General features: G+C 47.4%; 3 protein-coding genes across 4 annotated transcripts in view; 2 read left to right on the top strand and 1 right to left on the bottom strand.

Annotated features, from left to right (window-relative positions):
• LOC6592886 (PHD finger protein rhinoceros) overlaps positions 1-24,819 on the top strand; it is a 68,186-nt gene that overhangs the window by 20,402 nt on the left and 22,965 nt on the right. The window contains exon 1 of one of the 2 annotated variants that reach the window (XR_003408440.1): positions 6,693-7,017. The exons of the other annotated variant lie outside the window; for it this stretch is intronic. The gene's annotated coding sequence lies outside the window, so the exon portion shown is untranslated. Of the gene's footprint in view, positions 1-6,692; positions 7,018-24,819 lie in introns of those variants that run through there. 2 annotated transcript variants of the gene reach the window in all.
• On the top strand, positions 3,918-4,303 carry LOC6592885. The gene is made up of 2 exons (XM_002018168.2): positions 3,918-3,972; positions 4,048-4,303. Exons 1-2 carry the CDS (start codon positions 3,919-3,921, stop codon positions 4,210-4,212), a joined length of 219 nt encoding a protein of 72 aa, XP_002018204.1. The 5' UTR covers position 3,918; the 3' UTR covers positions 4,213-4,303.
• LOC6592678 (odorant receptor 45a) lies at positions 10,857-12,087 on the bottom strand. The gene is made up of 2 exons (XM_002018167.2): positions 10,979-12,087; positions 10,857-10,910 (listed from the first exon to the last, which is right to left on the bottom strand). The coding sequence occupies exons 1-2, from the start codon at positions 12,068-12,070 to the stop codon at positions 10,857-10,859; spliced, it is 1,146 nt and encodes a 381-aa protein (XP_002018203.2). The 5' UTR covers positions 12,071-12,087.

A 24,819-nucleotide genomic window follows, 5' to 3' on the forward strand; every position in this document is an offset into this window, starting at 1 on the left:
GCCGCAAAAAACAAATGCGCATAGTTGCCGTCAGTTATTATCCACTTGCAGCTACACTTTGAGGCTGCCTCGCTGCTCCTGCTGTCATCAGGCGGAGGGAATACCATCCCGAAGAGGAACAATGTGCCCCCTGTATTCCTCAGAGCCAGCAAGTACAGACTTCCCCTCCATTCCGCTACCCTATTTTTGCCCGTGCTTAATCAACACGCCGTCGTCAACGATGTTACTGCGGACCACAAAAGGCATTCCAATTGCCCATGCCCCATGCCCATGGCCAGACCCTTCTCATCCTCCAGCTCATCTCCATTGCTGAGCCGCAAGTATTTCAGGGACCAAATTATTATCATAGCTTTAGCTTAAAAGCTGAAAATGCCGCTGGCCCTCTGGCGCTGGCAAAGAATTAAAAATATTTACAGTATTTTCCAAGTGAGCCACACGGTTCAGCTGAAAAGAAAAGGGCAGGAAAGGAAAGGAAAACTTGGACGAGCCAAGAGACAAAGGAAATGTCCTCTTTCTATGCGCGCGTGTGTGTGTGTGTACCATCTCTGTGTGTGCGTGTGTTGTTAACCACAATTTGAAAAAATGCAAAGCATTCCAAACAAATATGATAAAACATATTTGCACGCAGCCAGAGACAGAGCCATAGCCCAGCACCAGAGTGAGAGTCAGAGCCAGAGCCAGAGCCAGATCCACAGATAGACAGATGGAGGAGTATTGGGATGGGATAAGGAAGAGGGGTAGCAGGACATCATCCATGGCATACGAAACAAGAACTTTGTCATCCTCATTTTCCTTCTCAATTTGCGCAGCAACCAAAAACAAATATCGACAGCTCTACAAAGGCTTATGCCCTGCCCAAGGATTAAGTCCCTCTGAACTTTCCATGATTAATGATGCTTTGAAAAGTTCTTCCCTTCCCCTTACCCTCCTGTGCTTTTATCACCGAACTCTGGATGGTGGAGTGCGGACTCTGCTGTGGAAAAATGTGTGTATTTGCATTAGTCAACTGTCGGCTGTCGGATGTCGGTAGTCGGCAATCATCACATCATTCCAAAGCGATTTCCATAGTGTGCCTGTAATCCTCGAGTGATTGCCTCGAATGGGTCGCGTTCTGGCTCCTGAATAGTTGATTTAATCAAACTCGAGCTGCACTCAGGGGCATTCAGCGAGCATTTAGAGCAATGCACTTTTAAATAGTCACCTCTGCCCCTGCCCCTGCCCCTGCCTCTGCCTCTGCCTCCAACTTTTGCCGCATGCCGCCTACTGCCTGCTGGTCCTTGACTTTCGTTTCGGCTTTCAGAGCCGCGGCAAACTTGACTTAATTGCAGAGAGAGCCCAGTGGAAAAGCCAATGGGAAAAGGGCAACACCAGGCTGATTTTGGCAAAGTGCCTGACTGGGCATGGCCGAAATTAAATTGGCCATGTTTAAGCAGCAAATTTGGCCAGATATAGACAGGCTTTTATAATCACTTAAGGGCTTTGCTCTCCAGCAAACAAAGGCCATTGGAGGAGCATCTAAGGAAAGGTGCTCTAGGCAACACCCTGCCCAGCAATCTGACCCAAGCCCGACCATGTCCATCGGTGTGAAACCATAATGAGATGAATGCGGCACGGAAGAACTTGCGCAAATATTTGGCAATTATTCAGTTTCGGTTTCGGGAGGAGCTCCACTCTGAATTCAGAGCAGACCAGAACCACGTTCCGAGGACTCCACACCGGCATTATTATAATGAATGAACATTGCAGCAAATTAGTCAAAAACAAAAACAAAAAGTTGCTGGTGCGAGATGACAGTGCTGGGAAAATCATCAGAGACGACACCCAAACTATGATGGAGACGAAAAGAACATGAGAATTCCCATTGAAATGTCCAAGGAATTTCTATGATATTTCAACGATGTCTAAATCTCTTTCTGCTTCCAACTTTATGCCCAACAAGGCTAAGGATCTTTCCCTTTCTAAGGATTAGAGTCTCGTTCACAATCCAAGTATTGCCAGGCTGTTGCTATCCTCCGTGTAGGGTATCTCCAAACGCCATGTAGCACATCCACGCAGGCTCTGTTGTGGGTGCGACCCATGGATGGGGGCTAGAGGTGGAGATGGAGGTGTAGGCGGTTGTCATAGAAAGTTGAGTGGGCATTGGGCGTGTCAAAAGACAAACGCGAAAAGTGCTCTGCGGGTTTCTCCCATCCTTGTCTTGTCCGAATACGAGGGTCTTTTAAATACTCATTACAGAATGAATTCGGGAAAAAGTTTTGATAAAAATCGTATTATGAACATAAATAAAATAGGCTGGGGAGGCACGGGTGGGGGCGGTGTTGGTGAGGCAGCAAAACACAGGGGAGATCATAAAAGACCAAGCGGGACCCAACGTTGACTGAACAAACATTCATGAGTAACCAAACTTGAAACGAGAGCGTTGCCGTGGCCGTTGCCAGGGCTATGATGGGACGCAGACGGTGGGGCATGGCAGGAAGATCTGGCGCTAGTGGCAAGTGGATGGTACGAGTAGTGGCAAAGTCAAAGTCAAACAATGAGGCAGCCAGCTGTGAAAGGACGAGCCGAAACTTCATTAGTGCTCATCCACAATGTATGCTGGTGGCGTTGGGCAAGGACTACCACTACCAGTGGCTCTCGGTTTTGGTCCTGGCTTTCTTTCTGGTCTTACACTTGCTCTTGCCCCTGGCGCGCACAACACACACACACACACACACACACATCCTTTCATTCTTCCTTCCCTCCGCTCACAATGGACTTTTTATAGCTTCACGCTCGACGGTTTTTGAGCGTTTTGCCATTCGCCTGCGGTTTATTCTGTGGCTCGACATGAGGCTCCCAGACTCCGACCGGGCCATAGCCATATTCAATATTCATATTTCGCCCAAACGGGAATATTTATTACCTCAACAGACTCACTCACTCACTCACACACTCACCCACTCACCCACGTGTGGCACGAACTTTTCACATGTACCTATGTATGTACTTGTACGAGTCTTTTCCCCTGTGCGGAGGGAAGGGCATGCCCTTTGTTGCCGCCTTCCTCGAACTAGAAATTCCTTGTGGCCCTTGTGCTTGTTTCTGTTTGGCTAACCGTTGGCAGAATTTAATCTCAAACTGAAACTGAAGACATTTTGCCAGTCAACGCTGGAAAAAGCTAAGCGAAATTGCTTTGCCTGCCCATGCCCGTCCCCATGCCCGTGGCCCCAAGGTGATTTGCATAGCCCACACGGGTGGGGGGTGCGCGATGGGTGCAGTTCGCATTTTACCGGCTCCGGGGATCGAGCCGGCAACTGTCAGTCCGTGGAGAGGGCTGGGCAGGGGCAGGGGATGCGCGACTGCTGGTGGCACACACTCAAATTAAAAGACCGCATAAAACCCACAGAATCGAGCCTTAATAATAAATAGTTTGCTCTCCCAAAGACAAACTTAATAAAAGAGTAATAACGTATTCAGGGGTTAACTTCTTACGACCTTTGAATCAGATTATATTATAATTCTGCTGTGCCCAAGTGTTTGCTGAAATAATTGCTCTGAACCTTAAATGCAATATTCGAAAATTCGAATAGCCCATCGGAGCTGATATTTAATCTCCAAGGCGAAACAAATGCACTTGGAAATGCAATTTAATTTCGCTTCACTCTCTGTTTATAATTTATTTAATACCTGTTTAATGACACGACACACACGCCACCCAGAAATGTACATCAGATGCGAGAGCTGGTTGACAAATTGCACAGCATTTAATTGTCGAATTATATATTCGTTTTGTTTGATCGTCAATCGCGTACCCTCGTATGTGAACCCATAGTCCCAGAGACGATAAGAATCTATAGCTGGGGGCCTGCCAGTCATGGGCGAGTATAAAGAGTGCCCGCCAGTGTGTGTCTCGCTTCAGTTTCAAATTCAAATCCGAAAATGAAGCAGTTCGCATTGTTTGGCATACTTTTGCTCATCCTGGCCCTGGGACTGGTAAGAGTTGAATTTTGAGAGGCCAGAAGGCTCACACCGCAAATGTCCTTTCCCCGCCTTTCCTTTCCCTTCCAGTCTGAGTGGCCCCAGCAGGTGTCTGCCGTGGCCCTGGCCCAGCCCCAGAAGGGCCCGAAAGCCCCTCCGAGTGGTGGAAGCGGCAATCAGCAAAGTGGACAAGGCCAAAACGGTCAAAACGGTCAAAACGGGCAAAACGGGCAAAGTGGTCAAAACAATAAGTAGACTGTGAATGCTGTAGTTTGAAAGGATATCAATCTACTGTAATGCATTGCTTTTGTTCGATTTAATAAATATTTTCACCTGCGAAAATACAGCTTGCCAATGGTTTTCGAATATACTCGAAAAATATTGTATGGGCTCCAAGGTATTACCTCTCCCAAGTAGCAATTCAGTTTTCATTCAACAGAGATCCTTCATATGTCTTTCAGGTATATCGTGCACCATTTACTTCCATGCCACAAACATTTTCATTCAATTCGATTCAAACCATTACATTTTTTAATAATTTTACCCAACTGAGGAAAATAGCACCATCCATAGGAAAGGTTTCGGTTTCGGAAAACCAAAACTACGTTTCCCTGTGTATCTAAATTATTTGAAAACATAAGTGGAAGCCTAAAACACAAAACTTTTCAAAGTTTTGGATTTATGTTTTTTTTTTTTTTTTTCTGTTTTTTGTTGCTCAAAAAGGTTTTGTGTTTCCGCTCTGTCTGGGTCGAAAACTTTATTAATAAAGTGCATAAATTGTGAGCATCAGACTCGTATAATACAAAACATGTCCAACAAAAGAGGTCGGAGGGGAGGGAATGATTTGGCGGCCTTAGCGTGTTAAAGGGGGTGGCAGCGACTTCTTCAGCGACTTGGGTACTTCGTTCTGAGAACGGCAAGTGCTTATTACCAAAGAAGTTCCGCCTGCAGGCATTGCATAATTGCATTATGCGAGATAACCCCCCTCCCACTCCCCTCTCCGCCCAATGCCCCCACTAAGCTGCACTCTCTCTCTCTCTCTCTTCCCCTGTTCTTTTGCAACTGCGAGGCAGCCATGTGTGAATGCACCTCCGAGAATAACCGAAAAACTTTGCTATCGCTATCAGTCGTAGCATAAGAGAGCTAGAGCCTGGGGGTTGGGGGTGGGGGTGGCAGGTAGGGAAAGATGGAGATGGGAAAAACAAACACAGCCTTCAATTACCAAATGCTGATGAAAAGCTACAGCTAAGCTCAAAAGAAAAGCAAGGAAAAGCCAGGTGTACGAGTATTCCCATTGTTCGATGGTAGAGTAATACATATCCCGCTCATGCATAATTTCCGTTGCGAAGGATATCCAGCGTTCTCGAACGAGGCCGCTGCGACAGAGCCTTCATCATCATCATCGGCCATAAGCTGGGGGACCGCGTAGGGGCATCGCGTAGGGCGTAGGCAAGCAAAACAAACCGAAATTGAGGAGAGCTTTCACTCGGTCTCAATGCCAGCGTGCAACACGTGACGACACACCACGCGAACTGAGTTCCACTCAAAGCCTTGGGAGCCAACAGCAGCCAAGGATGCGTCCAACATGTTGCTTCCCTTGCGGATGATGCTGCTGCTGTCGCTCTGCTTCTGCCACTGCCACTGCTGCTGCTGCTGCTGCTGCTGCTGCTGGCTCTGTCTCGTGACTTGCGCGAACGAGTGAAACGAGCACGAGACCAAGCCCAAGCCCCCGCCGATGCTTGGCGAAAGCCGAACGAGTGCCAAGGACTTCGGGGGCAACAAAAGCAACAGCAACAGCAACAGAACGAGCGCCACGAGCTGATAAAGCAGCGGCCTCCGGTTGGCTTCAGCCCCAGCCGGAGCTTCGCTTCTCCGGCGGACGCGTCCGTGCCTCGGTCAGTTGAACATTTTCCATGCTGTGATCAAGTTGTCTTTTCCTCTGAGCGCCAAGCGCCGTGCACGCCTTGGACTTGGAACTATATCGGGAAATCGGGAAAACGGGATTGAACGAATTTCAACAGAATCCAACAGTAGCTAAAAGTTTAGTGTGTGTTTGAGTGGGTGTATGCGGGTGTGTGCGGGTGTGTGCGGGTGTGTGCGGGTGTGTGCGGGTGTCCCGTTGTCCGTGTGGCAAGTCTAATGGACAGCAAAATTGTCGCAACAAAGGCGTGGCAGTTAGGTAGAGGGTGCGGTCTGGTCTGGTCTGGTCTGGTCTGTCTTCCACATGCACTTGTTGTGCGTCCTGTACTTGCAGTGGCAGCAACTGCAGCAGCAGTACCACTAACAGCAAGAGAGGCAGCATTCGTCTGCCAGTTGCTGCCACAGATGGGTGCAAAGTTCCGCTTTCCGCTTGCCACTTGCCCAGTGCCACTTTCGTTACTTAATTGGTTTTCAATGTTCGGTGCGTGTGATTAAAAGTGCTTTGTTCATTATTCAATATCCAAATTACAGCAGAATCCCCGCAAAAACTATGAAATAAATAAATTATAGAATACCACAAAAACAAACAAAAAAAATTGTGAAACGACGGACTGACTTACATGCATTTTATTAGTAAATAAAAAAAACCAACAAACCGAAAATCAATACAATTGAAAAACACCAAGAAGCACCGAAAAAATAGAGGCCTCCACAAACATTTTCGCAACTCAAATGAAAAATAAACGAGAACAAAACGGTTTCGCCTCCCGCCAGCACAAAAAAAAAACAGAACAGAAGTGGAGATGAATAATAAAATACAACAAAAATAATCCAACAAAAGAAATTAAAATGAAAATGAAAATTAGAGCGGAAATCCAATGGGGCAGGAATAATTAAAACAGAGAACAGAAACCAGAAACAGAGACCAGAGCAGCGCAACAATTTCCTACCGCAAATCGAATCAGTCGTTATCAGATAACTGTAAACCGAACTAAAGCCAATCGAAATCCAATCGCAAATTCAATTACCAAAAAACAGAGGAGCAAAAAGAGGAAGAGATCGCCCCGCAGCCCCCCTAAAAAGGAGGGAGAAATGAAGTCAACGAAGGCAACCCCTAAGCCCGCCATGGAGCCGAAAATTGTAATGTACCCAAAACGAAAACCAATGAAGAGCACAACTCAACTCAACACAACACAACAAAATAATTGAATCCATATTAAACATTTTAAGACCACACACACTCCTGCACAGACACATGGGAAAACCCAAACTCATGCGACATTGCAACAAGAAAATACAAGAAAATACAAAAAAATAGCCCAATCATTCCCATTTCCCAGTCCCAGTCTTAGTCTCAGCTTCAGTCGCCGAGTTTCCCATTACCATTTTCCTCCGAAGAGCACCAGAGGAGAACCGTATTGAAGAAAAGTCATTTTTCAAAATATTCATTGCTTTCATTCTGCTTTCTTTATTGTCCTGCGTTTCGCTTCTAAACAATTTGACAATGTCTGACTTCACCCCCTCGCCCCCCCACCCGAAAACGCACAATGTCATTTGTAATTTCCATATCATCAGCATTCAGATAAAGCACTCTACATCGGCGTGGACCCTATATACCGTATGTATATCTATTTACCTATTATATGTACTACACGAACTTCCCTTTGTTTTTATGCCACTCTCTACGTATTTGTTCTATCATTGCTGTGCATCTCTTGACGACGCCAAAGAAGCATCGAACTGAGTCGAGTCCGTGTCAAGACCCAGTCTGTCAATTATAAACTTCAAATCAAATTATATATGTACATATCTGCTGTTACACATAATCTGCTTAGGCAGGGGGGAAACGCACTTTACACATTGGTAATTTTTAATGGCTTTAAATTAATGGCTCGAAATAGTCGCGCTCTCATTCCAAATGAGCTATTAATTAATTCTGCATAAAGTAATTGCAATTTGAGGTAGCCTGCGGCGGTAGCGAAAATTCGAATTTGTGAAAATGATGTGGTAATTATTTTTAGTGTCATTTATCACTGGGACATCACTGGGGAATGCCCTTGGGGTTTGGGGAAATTATTGACTTGAAATTCATCTGAAATGTTTGGCTGCTCGTTAAAAGTTCTCGGATCCGAACAAACCAATGCATTCTTCTATCATTAGTATGCTGAATTTATTTCTGAGTTTCCCCTGAATTTTCCAACCATTTATATGCATTTTCTACAATTAGTTTGAAGTTTATTTCGAACTTTTTCGGAAACAAGTGAACAGTAGGGAAATCTGAAGAGTGTTCTCAGTAATTTGTTCGCTTAAATTTCGTTGGATGCGACTTTTGGGATATGTAAAGTACTCCAACTGATTGTTATCTTAGGTATTTGCCTTACAAAAACCCGATCAAAATGGCAGCAAATGAAGCCAAAGCTACAGCCAAAGTCGATGCCACGTCCTCTGCCTTCCCCGTCCATAAGTATGCCATATAATTTGCATAAGTGCTTGTCATGCATGTGGCATCCATGGATGTGGTCGCCTCAAGGGACTGCGCGTCTGCGACTGTAAGGGAGACTCCGTGGTCTGGTCTGGTCTGGTCTGGAGACCACTGCATGCTGTGGTTCAAGTGGGTCACACGAAGTGCCATAAAAATGGGTAGAACCAGGGACACGGACACACTCGTAAATCAGAAGAGCAGAGAGGGCCAGAGGGATAGCTAACCAATAGAGTTAACCATTTTGTGGGTGGTCGCGGGTGAGTGGAGGAAAAACAAGTCAATTTGGAAGCTGGCCAAATCGCTAGCAATTATGTGGCGAAAGCACACAAAACACTCGTTCCAAATGAGTAATATCCAAATCTGTTTATTCCGTGTCACGTCATAACGATGGACCACAGACCCGAATGCGCGCCATTCCATTCGAAATGCAGTTTCGGTGGCTTACCTAACCTCCAATTAAAATGGCTTAAAGTGCATAAACAAGCCATGGCCGAGTTTAAACCTAATGATAGCTTTTTAATTAGTAGTACGGTCCACGCCCACACCCACACCCGACTGCCAAAGTTGTTGCCAAAGTGTTGTGGAGTTACGAGGGCTTTGGCTTAGTTTTATTCCTGTTTCAGTCGCTGTTTTAGTGGCAGTCACGTTTCATTGTTTGCCTACCCCTCCGTGTTAGTTTGTGCGTGTGTGTGTGTGTGTATGGCAGTGTATTAATTAATGCATAGAAATGTTTATTTAAGCATATTTTAAAAATTAATTAATGTAATTTCTATTAAAACTCGTTTACTGCCAGCCAGCCAGCCAGCCAGCCAGCCATCTTCTCTTTGTGCTCTCTGCTTTAACCTCTTAAACAGCCACACAATTTTAATTAGAAAAGTTTGAGGCCAGACCACGCCTATACGCCCATACGCCTATCCGTCCTGTATGCTTACCCGAAAAATATTCTACACCCACATTGGGCTCCTCCACCTTTAGCGGGACACTTTTCGTTGCCTACTTTTTAGGGCTCGGGCCTCAGGTGCAAAAATCGTGACTGCTTTGAATTTCAATTAGTAATTGCATAAATGTTTGCCAACTATCCAACTGCCCCGGAGCGGGAGCGTGAGCGGGAGTGATGTCTGGCACGCTGTCCCTACAAGATCTTTTTGTTCGATTATTAGGCATACACCCTGCGGGGCAGCTGCGAAATCGCTGACCAAACATTCCACCCACAGAAGCGAGTGCAGCAGCCAGCAGCTGTAGGACTGGCAGCACTTTTTTCGTGTTTCTGTGGTGACCCCGCAGACCGCCCTCTGTCACGCCCACGCCCACGCCCGCGCCCGCGCCCGCATCCACACCCACGATGGAATTGATGGAATTATTGTGTGCTCAACGAACCGCAAACATAATCTGAGCTGGCTGCCGCTGCCATTGCTGCCATTGCCGTTGCTGCCGTGTTTTGTTCCTTCCCATTTTTAATACACATAAAATGATGTTGCTTTGCTGCTACACGTACTATTTTCAACTTGTGCGCACTTTTATCTCGGCCACAATTTGAGGCAAAGTTGTTTGCTGCCACGGTCGTGGCAGGCAGCTTAATGCTCGATATTCTGTTTACGCTGCAGGTGTATAACGGCATCCCCGCCTGGCTTTTGCAGTTATTAATTGTCGGTCATCTGTTTTTCGGCCACTGCCAGAGATGCTGGCCATAGGTCGCCCCGCCCCGCCACCTTCCACGCTGCCGAGTAATAAATCAAAGGCCAGAGACAAAAATTAATTATGCCAACAAAAGCTGGGCCGCAATTTGTTATAGAAGCTAAGGAGCCATCCACCTCCGACCGCATACAATTTGTCGTCTTCTCGGACTTTTGTTGCATGTGGAAATTTTCGAGTTGCAAAATGTAATAAAAGAAATTCCTGGCTGCCAACTTGAACTCCAACTGTAGCCGAATCTCGGCAGTTCCAAACGGCACATTCCACAGGCTGAAGAACGGTGGAAGGCTGGGGGGTCGCATTCCAAGAGACTAACAGCACCTGAGCAGGATTCAGAGCAGAAGCTATAGCTAGGGCTGGGGCTTGGGCTGGATTTGGAGCTGGAGCTGGAGCCGTAGCCTGTATCGCATCCCTGTCTGAGCCAAAGGACTGCGGGGCTAATGGCTGGGAATGGTGCACATAGTTCAGGCAGCTATTTTTCAACAACTTGTTCTCCTTCTGAATGTTGCCAGTGATGTTGTTGCTGCTGCTCTTGCTGCTGTTGCATATTTCCAGTTAACAAATTCCGGCTTCAGCTACGGGGCACCGAACACATGCATGGGCACGTTTTGTGTGTTGCTCGTATGGAATTCGCTCATGAATTTCAATTTCCCCTGCTCGTAGGAGCCTCAGTATATGGCAAGTGGCAGGTGTAACGGTCGGTCGTTTCGGTGTGAGGATTTGCCAAAAAACTTTCAAATGGCAGCAAATTAGTGTCGTATTTTGAGTGCTTTTGAGACTAAATGGAGAGTGCAGCCGCATCCCTTTATCGCTCGAATGTCCGCAGCAGGGCCAGAAACGAGCCCGTCGTCCTTGTTACCTGTCAAATAAATATAAACCGCACAATTAAGTCCACCAATCCATAGGACAGCCAAAGGGCACACCCACCCAGAGGAGCAGCGGCAGATCCACATCGAACATGTAGCCAAACACTTTGGCTGGCCTTTGGGCCCGCATGATCATCATCTGCCAGAGGCGACGCCTGGCCGGGGGCATCTGCGACCAGTCGCAGCCGGAGTAGACGGCCAGGGCCACGCCGGAGCTCTGCTGCTTAAGGTACTCCCCGCCGTAGCAGTAGGAGCTCAGCTGGATGAACACTGTCACCAGGAAGGCAGCGCGGAAGGGCACCTGGGAGCTCCAGCCGCTGCGGGTGAAGCGGAACGCCAGCATGCAGAGCTGCAGGTAGCTGAGCATGTACTGCACGAACACGATCTCCGCGAAGATGGCGCTCAGCTCTCGGGCCAGTTCCAGGGCCAGGCGGTGGCGTCGAATGCACTCGGCCAGGTGGCTGTCACTGTCCACCGCCTGCTGCCGTTCCTTGTCTGCCAGGAGCAGCTTCAGCAGCTGGAACTGCGCCACCACGTTGTGCACCAGCCAGGAGAAGAGCGTATCGGCTACTATGGCCAGCCACACGGCGGCTGCCACGCCCAGCACGCCCCAAGCGTAGATGGGCCAATAGAAGCGGGCCTGCCGCTCGTCCAGCCAAAAGTTGAACTCCATGGGCGTGGTCGGCCGGAAGACGCCCTCGGTTAGGTAGGCAATCAGGCCGTTCAGCATGGGGGCTATCATAGAGGCAACAGTCACCGCGTAAGCGGCATTCCTGAACGCTCTCGATACATACATGTCCAATCGGTTCTCCCGGAGGATCTTCTCCCGCTGCTGGGGGCTGGCACAGGCCTCCCGGTTGAGCCCGTGCAGGCGATGCACCAAGGCGCCGATGCGGCGCCGCTTCACGATGAAGGCCAGGAACTTGAGGGTGCAGAGGGATCCCTGCATGAAGACGGCCAGGTTGTCGGTGAGCCGGGTAAGATCGCTGAGATCCTGCAGGCCATAGACGATCATCGGCCAGTTGTGCGAGACCAGGGACAGGATGAGGAGCCCAGCCCACAGGGGCCGTCTCATGTGAAGGCGCTGTGTGCTGGGGTCGAACCCGACGATTTCCAGGGCACGCCGCTGTATCGAGAAGTAGCTGTCATCCATGTCCGCAGGCAACTGAATCTGAGCCATGACTTGGAGCTCAGTTTCCACAAGGAGCTATATATATATACACACAGGACGGGGATAGGGGATGGTCGATGGGGTATGGAGTGGACGGCTAAGTGGATGTCGTTGCCGCCCATGAAATTGTGGCTGAAATATTTATGCTCTCCGTTAACAGGCTACGTGATACGGTTACCCCAACACAGAAGACAAGGAAGTCGGAGTAGGAGTAAGAGTAGAACTAGGGGTAGGGGCAGCAGGAGTCAGAGATCATGGGGCCACATAGCTGCCATGGGTGTGGCATTGTTTTGATTGGAATTTCCAATTTCACACAATAATAGTTTGTTGATTTGTGGGCCGGGCCGTAAATATATCGTATTATTAAATAAATACCATGCCTCGAGGACGTGGGCCGTCCAACTATTTTCTTATGCACGGCAGATGTTTTTTTTTTAAATTAACATATAGAAAACGCATAACTCGGTACTCTTATCCCCGATCCAGGGACATTTCATTTAAATATTTCTCGACACCCACCAAATTGTATCTGCCAGAGGGGGTATTTAGCAAATAATCATAAATCTATATGCGCTTGTTTATTTATGTGGATAGGAATGATATGGCATCCTGTGTGAACGGGTTAAAAAGCGTTAATATTTATTTTGTGGCACGCTTCCGGTTTCATATTTTTCCAAAATATTTTCACCACTTCTGATGATAAAAATATACTCAATTTCAATCAAATGTTGTGTACTCTTTGCCGGAAAAAGCGGTTTCAAAATGGCTTTTAATTCCCCCACACTTCTTTCCCCCTGTACTCCCTTTATTTGCGGCTAATTCCGTGATGGGCTTATTTTCTCACCCCCCCCTGGAAGGATGGTTGAATTTTTAGCGTGAAATCAACAAGTAAATCGAGTTTTAAAATATCCCTCGCTTTCAGAAATTCCTCGACCCCGACCAAATTGAGGGAAATTGCCATTTTCCAAAGGGATCGTATAGCTCCCTCCACATTTTCTTTTGGTTATTTTCGGGGTTCTTTATTTTTTGGGTCACCCGCTTAATGTCACCTCAAATGCTTTCAATTAATCTCGGGGACCCGGTCTGGCCCGTCATTTGCATGATGGTCCTGGTTGCTGTGTCCCCTGACAGCTTTACTGATTTGTATGATTCGTTGGTGGAGTGGCAGCAGCGGTCGTGGCAGGTCAACCGCTGCAGGCGCTTTGCGGCAGACAAAGTTATGCAACATTATTTAGAGTAAGGCAGCCACCGCAGGGCACTTCAGTTAAAGGGAGAGAGAGAGAAAGAGGGGAAGATAAATGTATTATACAATTTATTAACTTGTTGTATTTGCAAATCCAATTTCATTCAGTTTAAAGCCAGCACTGCAGTTAGAGGTCCTCATGTGTGCAGTGCGGCATCAGCATCGGTATATAAAATTGATATTTTATGCAAAATATTTACCCAAAAGCCACAAAGCCAGGGGCGTGGCCAAGAGGGGGAGGGGCACAAGGCAGAGCAGAGCAGACACCCACAGCAGCTGCTCTTCGATAATTTTGACAGCGGTCGACCAATTCGAGGCGTGCCGCGGCAGCCACATCTCTGCTTTTGGTATGTTAAGCTTCTCACCCACCCACCCACAATCTCTCTTTCGCTCACTCTCTCTTTCTCTCTTTCTCCTTTCCTTGCTTTCCCTTCTCCCATCTTTCCCACCCCCGCTGCTGAGGTTTGTAAGTCGTTTTGGGGCTTTGTTTATTTCATTGCTGATACTGTTGCTGCCTTCTGCCACTGCCACTCCCCTCTCTTGCTGCCACATTCCAAGCGTCTCCCTTCCTTTATCTCTGGTTTCTGGTTTCAGCCGGGGGAACGGGATGCAGGTGCGTGTGGCACTGCTCTCTCTCTCTTTTGTCTGTCACCCTTTTTTTTTTACATTTTTTATGTGCCTGCGGCAAGCCGTAAAAAGCATCTTCCGAATGGAGTGGCATGCCAGGCTTAGCCAGTTTACCGTTTTTCGCTGCTCTGAGCCGTCGCATCTACCGTTTAAGGAACTACCAACATATTTCTCATGATGTTGCCTCATTTGTTGCCGCTCCACGGGCGACCAAGGGGGAGACAGGGCGTAGAACGGAGTTATCAGTTTTCCTTTTTGGGTAGTCGAAACAACGAAGGAAGAAGGGTACTCCACAGTGCGTGTGTGTGTGTGTGGAATATACTCTAAGTACTGCCAATTTGTTGGCCATTTTACATGGCCAAAACAGCCATAGGAGTGCGAAGGGAGAGTGCCATAGAGAGCAGATAGCAGATAGTAAGACATCTACTTGGTGTTCCACATGAATGAAGCTGGCAGCCAGCCTCAGGGAATGCAAACCAATCCGCCCGCCCTCTTTCACCTGCAGACGGAGGAGTGGGATGTGTGGTATAGAAAAAGAGCATCCTTCAATAAAAAATTAATAGGAAAACATTCAATGAGCGTGGCACAAAGTCGCCAAAGGGGCGCCCTGGCAGCAGTTAGCCTCCAATCGCATCGCTTTGTGTGCTCGACTGCAGGCAGCAGGCAGCAGGCAGCAAGCAGCCCCTCTTTCTGATGAACCGTCCATACCCCGGCAATACGGGTATCGGCATGGATCCCCATCGCCTCCAGCCACCTGTCTCTGTGCTCGGAAATCACAGGTAATGTGGTTTTACGAGCACTGAGAGACAGGTATCGGTGTTCCCACTCCCCACATCCACATCCACATCTCATACACCCATTCCCACCGCCACTTCCACCCCCTTTGCTCCACTGATAACTGCAGGCAGCCCCAACTTGGTCGTGTGCCTGTGCCTGGCCGCACACAAAGGCGTATAAAGCATGCTAATAAAAACATATACTATGGCATGTCCATGTCCTGTGCCCCTCTGTGTCTCGCCCTCTCTTCTGCATGTGTGTGTGTGTTATGTAAGCGGATGTGCAACACTTTTTTTTCGTATTCCTGGAAGCCCCGGCAGCCAGCCGTTGATTATACTAAACTTGTTTACTTATGCCGCTCGTGTATACTGTAGACACACACACACATACAGCACTATGGGGTATCTGTGTGTGTGTGTATGTAAAAAGTGCAAACTACAGCATAACCCAGACTCTCGTCTGCCAGTATAAATTTCGACTTATCCACGCGAGAGCGCTAAGCAGCAGCAGAAGCAGCAGCAGCAGCAGCAGCAAGAGGATGGCAAACATGGTCACAGAGAGGGGTAGTGCGGCATTTGGGGGTGCTGGTGGCAGTGTGGATGCGCCATGTGGCACAGTGTGATGAATGGTGCCAGAAAATTTGATGATACACGATTAACATAATGATTTGCATGTGCTTAGCGTGTCCTTGCGCATTAAAGATCTTGTAAATTGTCAGACAAAAAAAAAATTCCGCATTACTAAACTGAAATCTTAGTGAGTGAGACGAAGGGCTAGGCCATGAAGGTAAAGGGTGTGCCCGATATGCCAAGCGGCTCTTAAAGAAGGGCAGCGGATAATCTAGATATCGAAGATTTAATCAGCATGCTTAGCTAGTCTTAAGTACTTTTGTTCCAAACTAATTTACTTATCCTCTATTCTACCACATTAAATATGGGTTAGAAGTAGAAGTAGAAGTATCATCCATAGGAAAATAAGGCCTATTTTTGGGAAGCTATATCTGAATTGCATACAATTAAATGATGATATAACCAAATGATAGCACATGTCAACTCTGTATAGTTTTCTTTATAAAAATCGTTAAATTTAAATTTTAAATTGATTTTCCTGCATGCCAGCCAATGAAAAGGAATATTTTTCTAAAGCCAAAAAGCATGCTCTTCAAAATCTCGACAATTTGTGATGTGATTTAAATACCTGTACAGTGTGTAAGGGACCGAACGATCTCCAGGGGAAAGCTCTAATATTTCGTTTGAAGGTTTTGTGCCCCGTCTCGCCCCGCCCGCTCTGCTCCACCATCGTGTCCCCCTGAAATACTCACGACTTTTTTTGTTAACAATTTCATCTATAGAATTTTGTGCATGAACAGACAGAAGAGAACATGTGCACACAGCACACACTTTGCTGGAGCCGAAATTAATTTCCACCAGAGCAAGTATGAAAAGTCCGAGCACCAATCACTAGAATCTTACATATATGTACATGCACCTGTACTCGTAGATGCATTGATGGTCGATTGCCACCCGATGGACGGGACAGGGGATTGTGCGGCAAGTGTGGCCATAAATAAATAACGAAAAAATCGAGCATATACCAGAGGTATTCAACTGTGGCAGCAACAGAAGTAAAACTTCACAAATGCACACACATTGGGAGGGATAGAGCGAAACGGATAAATGGAGGAACGAAGGAACGAAGGAAAAGTTGCAATTGAATGAGCGAAAAGTTCCCAGACGAAATCCAGCAGAATTGATTGCTTATTTGCTTAAAGCTTTTCCCCAGCAGCGAGACAAATCTCAGGGGGTTGGATATACATATCCTCTAGCGTATAAGTATGCACAAATATGTGGTAATTGACTGCCTGCCACACAACAGAGAGAGAGAGAGAGAGAGAGAGAGAGAGAGAGAGAGAGAAAGAGCCGCACAAAGGAGAAGACTCTGCTTGAACCCGATGCTCTCCGGGCGAACAATGAGCTAATTTTAAGCTAATATTTATGCAGCAATTAAAACGGTTCAGCTGAGTTGAGTTTGAGCTTGAATCAGAACCAGGACGAGGACGAGAACGAGAACGAGACCGATGACGACATCCTGCCACGCCCCACTCCCCTCTTTTTGCCGCATAGAAACCAACCACAACAATTGGCTGAACAAACGAGTTCGTGACGGAGGGAGAGATCTCGCTGAATTATAAATGGATGATGAATGAATGCAAACTGCACTCTGGCAAAGTACGTGCCCCTGCCTCCGCCTCTGCCTCTGCCCCTTCTGTAAGCCGCACCAAATCTATTCCACATTATGAATAATATTTGACAAATTTCCAGAGTTCTAGTGGAAGAACTTTGGCCCACTCAAGGGGATTGACTGAAAAGTTAGACCGTAAGCCCATCACAGGGCTCTCTGGCCAGCATCAGTGGCAGGGTGGATCAGCAACAGCAACAGTAACAGCAACATCGGCTTAGGCGGGTGCAGGGGCAGGGGCAGCCAAGTCACATCTTCGAGCCAATAATGCGCCCTCATCTGGGGTATGTGGCATGTGAAGTGTCAGATGTCTCTGACTTTTGCCTTTGACTTGGCCAGCACTTTTATCAGCTCAAACAGACACACACACAACCACTCATCTGCCTAATTGAATTCCTTAACGCTTTCCGTTATGCTCCTACCCGTCCCCTGGCCCCAGCTCATGTTGTTCAAGGAAACTCAGCGAGTGTTTCCTTTTTCCGCTTTGAGTGCCAGTGGCATGTTCGACATGGCAGTGGGGCACCCCCAGCTGGCAGCCACTTTTGCACCCGTCCACTGTTCCGCGCACCCACCGTCAAACTGTCCACCGTCAAACTGTGCGCCTAAGTATGTCGATGTCCATGTCCTCGCCCGCATGCCTGAATGCCAATTCTATGTGTCGTTTTTAATAACTATGTCAATCGCTACTCTCTTTCTCTCTCTCTCTGTGTGTGTGTGTATGTTTGGTTGCAGCTTAGGGGCTAGCCAAAAAAGCTATTCATCAGTGGCCATTAGGGGCGTCAAAAGGAATGCAACGGTTTGGGGGCAATTAGTGACCATGGATTGGTCAGCTATCGTTTCGTGCATGTGACGTGCGACGTGCATTAATTAATCGCAATGTCCGCACTTGTCCATACACTCACTAATTGGCCTAGTCGACTTGTGGACAAGCAGGCTCCCGGTCTCCCAGTATCCCGGTCTCCCACTGCTGGTGCATTCACTGCTGCCGCCTGGCCTCTGGGCTCATTAATAATCAATGTTTTGTGTGTAATAATTGGCCAGATGCTGTGTGTGTGTGTGTGTGTGTGTAATTAGGGTTTCTTCAAGTTGGAAAATAAACAAGTTATGGTCTCTCTTGAGTGCACGAAGATATGGATATCCACCTGTTCTGTTTGCTCCTTCGCTCTAATTGATTTCAATACACTTTTCTCGGACTGGGCTCTTGCCCTCGTGACTTGGCTTGAATGCTTGTCAAATGCCTGACTGCGGCACATGCTGATGCTGACGGACAGGACGCCCCATAGCCCACACACTTGCCACCAAACTGTTTTTCTCATTATCATGCCTCGATGGCTGGCTGACAGGCGCGTTATTTGATGTTTTATTCAAGGCCTTTGATCTTTTATGCGCTTTATCTAGGCTAAAAACGGACAAAAAAAAAATCTACAGAGGGGGAATGAAAATATGCGTTGACAATGGACCCAAAAAAAGTAAAAAGAACGAGAGTATGCGCCCGACCTTGATGCCAGCGATTATGATGATGACAACAGCAACAATGGCATCCAACAATAGCAGCGATGCATTAATCCTTAATAATGGCCGCTAATCTCCCAGGCGAAAGTTGATTAAACAAAACTGATTACGGAGGGCAACAACAGCACCAGTTTCATCAGCTTGAGGTTTAGTTGAGGCTTTAGATACAGCGACAACAGCAGCAGGCAAGGACTTTGGGCGAATGTCAACTGCAGGCCAACGCGTCGTATGCGCAATGTCAGCAGCATCAACCTTGTTTGATGTCGTCGCTTAGCCTCTGAAGGTAGTGTGGATGTGTGGATGGAGGCAGGCTGTGGAACAGGGAAAACCCTTACTGGAGCGCTGGAACACTCAGCGTTTTTCTTTTCGAGTAGTTTTGCCCCGGGGCCAAGTGGAGGCATAATTAACATAAGCGCGCACGCGAGAGGAGCCTCTGCGCCCATTATCAGACCTCTGCCCTCCTGCTCGCCCAATGAGTGTGTGCTTGAAAGCTTTTACCCCAACACACACTCACGCAACACACAATTCAGTAGCCAAAAAAAAGGGGGAGGAAGAAAGAAAGATAACTGTCAAAGGCGCCTGTCGCGCACCCCGCCATCAACAGTTTCAAGTGCAAAAGTTGTTCGCCTTTTTTTCGACAGACATCAATATATACCATGGGAGCATGGGTAAAGGGGAAAGGAAGGAGAGAGGGAGAGGAAAGAACTGCCAACTGCTTTTTTGTCAAGCAATGCTATTAAAATGGCGGCCCTCGGCAAACAAAAAAAAACTATCTATCTGTACGAGTATGTGTATATTTGTGTATGTATTGTATATGCATAAAAAATAAAACTGGCACAATGTCCTCCAGTGGGTGGCGGATGCGAGATGGCGCGGATGGAGGTGGGTGAAGGGTGTGGGGGGTAGAGCGAGGCAGGCAGTCCATTTCCTTGACCGAAACGCAACCGAAAGACAACGTTATCCAAAGCCCTTATTATTTACACCCGCCATTGTTTAAGTGTGTATGAGTGTCTGTTCATGCCCCAACAGAAAACTGCATCTGTGTGAGTGTGTGTGTGTGTGTCTGGCGATAATCATGACGTCAGCTGGCTCTTATCTGAGGACAAAGTAGAACACGTCTAAGGACAACCAATTTTCGTTCCGCAAGCAAATGGAAAGTCGAACTTGAGTCGAGAGCAAATTTATACAAATCTGCAGCGAAAATGAGTTTGAGCAAGCGCCAGGCAGAACCAAGTGTTTGACGATGTGGCACTTTCCTGTACTTTCGCTAGAAACTGCGAGAACTGGATAAGGCAGAAGGAATGCCATCGAAGGCAATATTCAAGAAAGAAAAAAGGTAAGAAATTCAAAGCCAAGGGACGAAGCGCAGAGCGGACAGCAGCCCAGATTCCATCCTGAATATAGGATATAAGAGACATGGATCTTCATCTTCCTTCGTTCCTCCCTCAAACTGTATACAAATAAAACATGTATGGAGAATGCAACAATTGCTGGAGATGCAAATAAGTGAAACTTTCGCGGTATGCATTGCAATGAACGTGCCCTGCCTCGCTACCGTGCCACACCGGATTGAGGCAGCAGCAGTTGCAGCAAACAATCATCTTGCGGATAAGCCTTTTTTTTTTGTTCGTTCCTGTGCATTTTGTTGCATTTGTTGTGAAAACAAAAAAGCGCGAGATGTGCGCAGGAAATTGAGGGTGCAACATCCGGGGGCCAGGCTGAGCTGGGCTGAACTTTTCCTTCTTATGCCACACACACAGACCACGTACCACATGGTTCAAGGGATTCATTTTTGTTCCGTTGTGGTTGCTGCTGGCCAGCAGGTGGATTGGGTTGACTTTCACGACCTTGGCGTGGCTTGAGGCACGCGGAATGAGGCACAGGCACAGGCACAAGCAACATCATCTTCAATCAGCACCGCTTCAACCCACTTGGACAGCCACTTTTCCGCACTTGAACCTTTTGTTTATGCAAATCAAAAACTGTTGCCCATGGCCCACTTCTTGGGATCCACAATCCACCACCGCCACAACCACCACAGCTCTTCCCTTACGTTCCACTATCTCGCCATCTCTCCGTCTCTCTTTCTCCGTATCTCTTTTTGTTTTCGCTTTCTTTGCATTTCATTGTCAGTTTTCGCCTTGGCTGGCTTCCGCCTTCGTGAGTTATTTGCATCAAACATTTTTCTCTTCAGCTTTGGCGCCACTTTTCCCCCATTTTCCCCTCGGCTTTCCCATTTTCGGCCCAAAATTCCGCTGCTGCTCCAAGGAGAGGGCCCAGTTTGCAGCTCTTGCAGCTGCTCTTAATAGCTTCTAGACTGTGTGTGTGTGTGTGTGTGTGTAAGTGTGTATGAGAAGCAATTAATCCTTTGTTTCTGAGAAAAGAAAAGAGCGTACACTCTCTCTCTCTCTCTGTCCCCAGCAAAGTAGTTTTTAATGTTTTACGCGGACTTGACCAGGCCAAGACTCAACAGACAGGCAAAAGACCCATACAGGACATGGACAGGACAGGACAGGACAGGATAGGACAATGCGTCAGTCAAGTTGTTTTTTAATTAGCCAAGAGAGAGAGAGAGAGAGTGAGAGAGAGCAGGAGGCAACTTTTTAGCTCTTATTTACGACCATTGTCTATTTGAGCATGCAATATTTAAGCCTGGAAGTCTCAACATGGCCAAGACAAGCAATTTAAGTCAAACAACAAGAATTTGAGTCAGAAAAGTCAGTCGGTAAAGTTGCGCTCATCTTTCTTTTTGCCCCCGTCTCCTCCGCCCTCTTCGGAACTACTGCTTAACTCAATAAGAGTTGTACAAATACAAGCACGAGAGGATTGTAGTACAAGCCATCTTCAAAAGGAAAGTTTTTACTCCAGCTCCAGCTCCCCCTGCCCCCCCATCCTTTTGTCCGTTGTAATCGGAGCTGCTGCGAAAACTTTTTGTGCTCTACCTCGTACAGTGAGACGAGGGAAAAAGGAAAAGGGGGTGGGGGGCAAAAAAGGCAATAAAATAATTTTTAATATGCATAAATCGCTCCCTCGACTGGTCTTCAAAGGCGGACACGGAGACATGACACAGGATGTAGCTCACACATCCTGCTCACTGAGCAGGAGCTCCGAACTGTCCCTGACAGACCGCTCGTCAAGCATCGCTGACATCCATCCGGCGGAAAACTTGAAAACGGACAAGCCGGAGAGCCACTGACATCAGGCTGACGATTATGATGGAATAGAAGGAATGGTGGATGGTAGATACTGAGCAAAGTCAAACCTTTGGGGAACCTTTGTCCATCAGCCATATCCTCGATTTTGCGGTCAGCTCTGCGAGAATTGTCATTGCCAATCGAGCTGGACATTTCCGCAATCGAAACAATGTTATACTCGTATAGCCATCGCACTGCTGATGACAGGCCACCTACAATGAGCTGCCGCTGAAAATAGAATTCCCCTAGCAGCAGCACCAGCAGCACCAGCAGCAGCAGCAGAAATCTGTCATCGCTTTGGCCTGACAGCCTCCGATTGGCACTTCATCGTTCAATCTCCTTAAGCGCCAGCGCCACAGCTACCGCACTCGTTGTCGGTCGAAAATAGAATATGCACTCTAAACTCAGCAGAACCCAGAGGATGTGCATCACCCCTGTCATGCTGTGACACCAGATTGTTGGGTGGCGCGCATTCTCGTCGGGGCAAGCGGGCACCATCTATTCTGTTTCCTACAGCTAAATTGCGTATACGCCACGTGCCACAGCCAGTCGGTTATTTGCTGAAATTAGCAGGTACAAGTGCACCAGCCAGCAGGCTTGTGGGTCAACAGGTTTGCCAAGCCATTTGAAGGAGTGAGCATAATGATACACATCCATCGACTTCGAGAGAGAGGTCCCTCAAAGTTCGTTCTGATCTGAACTTAGTTTAAAAGTGAAATTTAATGAGATTTGGCTGTGATTTCAACCCTTAAAGCACTCTACAAACTTCAGATGCGACATGAACACTTAAAAAACGATTCAAGAACCTCCTCAGACACACACTCCTCCTCCTCCTCCGACCTTCGTGGCTCACCATTCAGGCGGCCTAAACGTGCCAAAAGTTATGCTACATGGCCTAATGTCATTTGCATATTCCGTCCGCCATTTTGCACACACCAACAAACACGCACACAGACACTCACATGGCATTACGCCCCGCATCGCACATCCCACGCTTATCCCTTTTTTCCAGCGAGGCTGGGAGCTGGATTTTATTTCATTGTTCACATTGTGCACAAGCAAATATTGAAATTAGAATACAAATTAAAAAGCTTTTAATGTAAACAGGCAAAAGGTTTCGGCTCAGCTGGCTACGGGCCTGGCTAGAAGGGCTCTGGGCCAAAGTTATCGTCTGGCTGGGTCATGGTTCATTCTATCGCTGGCTGTTGCTGTTGCCTTTGCCGTTACCGTTGCTGTTGGGGCAGAAATGCCACGCCCACTTTGTTGCCACAGGGCCAAACGCGAACCCGACGCTGCCTGCTTGTTGACTTTGTCCTTGGCGCCGCAGTTGAGGGAGCGGTTGGTTGGTTGGGTGGGTGGGATATGAAATAGAGGCAGACAGAGGCCCCGAATTTATTTCGCATTTTATTTTCTGATTCTGATTTGTGAATTGGTTGGTCGGTTCCCTATGAAATTGGTAGGGCGAAACCAACCGCATAAAACGATATGGGAATACCAGCTGCTGGGGACTAAATTAGTAGAAATTAAATTATAAATAAATTACAGTGGAAAATCGATGTAGAATTTTAAAACAGAGCATATCTTAGAGCAAGGAAAGCATTCTTTATGTGTTGATATATGTATGAGCTAGTATCAAAATACTATATTCTGTAATTTTAGAAGACTATTTTTTTATGGGTAACTTCGAAGGGCACGGAGACCTTCTCAGAACTGGTAAAAATATCTTTGCTATGCTTTAATTTTGAATTTAGAGAATTTTACATTTACTGACCCTCTCTCCCCGCTCCCCTCACCCTCTCTTTCTCTCTCTTTCTGCATCTGTGTGTACACCCCTCTATCGGTATTCATTTTTTCCTGCTCGGCCGAAAGGCAAACGGCAATGCGAAGAGAGGCCTGCCACGAGAACGACTGAATAAACAAGGGAAACCAAACAAACAAAAAAACAATTTTACGTTTCACTTTGCACACAGCGGATGGTGTGTGGGGCAGGCGGGGGCGGGGGCGGGGCATGGGTGCTGGCGGCTGGCGGCTGGCGGCAGCAGCGACAAAAAGACACAAAAGTATTGACCTGCTTTGGTATCCTCGCATGCATGTGTATGCGGCTAAAAGCCATGTATAAGTATGTGTGTGATGGGTGTGGGTGTGGGTGTGCTCTCTATGTGTCCAATATTTTGACAATCTTCAGTGCGACATATGGGAATTGCCCTACACGCTGATGGTCCGAAGGGCTGCGGGCTTTTTTTGCTGCGGCGGAAAAAAGGGGGTGCGGGTGGGGGTGGGGGTGGGGGATGGGAGTAGTGGAAGGAGATGAACAGACAGAGGAGTTTGGTTAGATAAAGAGAGATGGATTCCCAACAGCTGGCATCGCATTCCGGCTGTTGCGTGTGTTTCATCTATTCCTGCAGTACACTTTTTCCGCAGCTTCCCGTCTTCAATACACCCTCTCACTTTCTCCTCTCTCTCCCTCTTCTCCTCTCTCCTCTATGTGTAATTACGAGAGCATAAATAATCCATCAGCATCAGGGCGTAGGAGCGGGATAATGGATATCGTTGCGTGTTTTTGTGTTTGTTATTATTATGACGCCCCGCCTCCCCCATTGCACACGAAAACAGTTGCATAATTGAATATTAATTATTCAGAAAATTATTAAATTGAAAACGGGAGATAGGCTTAATGAGCACAGCATGTGCTCACCCGAGGCGCCGCCGCCGCCGGAGGTCATAAATCAAGAGGCACTAAAGCAATGCCTCCACATTCTGAGCCCCTCTGCCCCCGGTGAGCCTGGAGCAGTTCAATTGGAATCTCTTTGAAAGAAGATGTTGCGCATTGATTGATTAATCCAATCAAATACGATGATGGACTGATGGATCCATCAGAGAGACGCTCTTGCTGCTCCGGACCATCCTCCTGCTTCACCTTCTAGCCACGAGGTTCATCGCAGGCTAACAAAGTGAAATGTATTCACTTCACAGATTGCCCATAGAGCAACTATGCAACCACTGGGGGCGGGGGAGGGAGAGGCAGTCGGCGAGAGGAGGGTAGAATCCATTGAATTCCCTTGCTGATTAGAGTAATGCACTAGGGGATACAAAGCAAACAAAAAGAAACGAGTACAAGTTCGATTATTCCGACAGTGGCT

This window comes from Drosophila persimilis, unplaced genomic scaffold (assembly GCF_003286085.1).
Source record: "Drosophila persimilis strain 14011-0111.01,24,50 unplaced genomic scaffold, DperRS2 tig00000002-arrow-pilon, whole genome shotgun sequence".
In the NCBI taxonomy this organism is placed as follows: domain Eukaryota; kingdom Metazoa; phylum Arthropoda; class Insecta; order Diptera; family Drosophilidae; genus Drosophila; species Drosophila persimilis.

Bases quoted from the DNA above. Each gene is read 5' to 3' on its own strand.
- LOC6592678 (XM_002018167.2), bottom strand. From the start codon at position 12,070: ATGGATGACAGCTACTTCTCGATACAGCGGCGTGCCCTGGAAATCGTC. The intron at 10,911-10,978 runs GTGGGTGTGCCC...TTTATTTGACAG, and splicing joins ATCTGCCGCTGCTCCTCTGG to GTAACAAGGACGACGGGCTC.
- LOC6592885 (XM_002018168.2), top strand. From the start codon at position 3,919: ATGAAGCAGTTCGCATTGTTTGGCATACTTTTGCTCATCCTGGCCCTG. The intron at 3,973-4,047 runs GTAAGAGTTGAA...TTTCCCTTCCAG, and splicing joins TCATCCTGGCCCTGGGACTG to TCTGAGTGGCCCCAGCAGGT.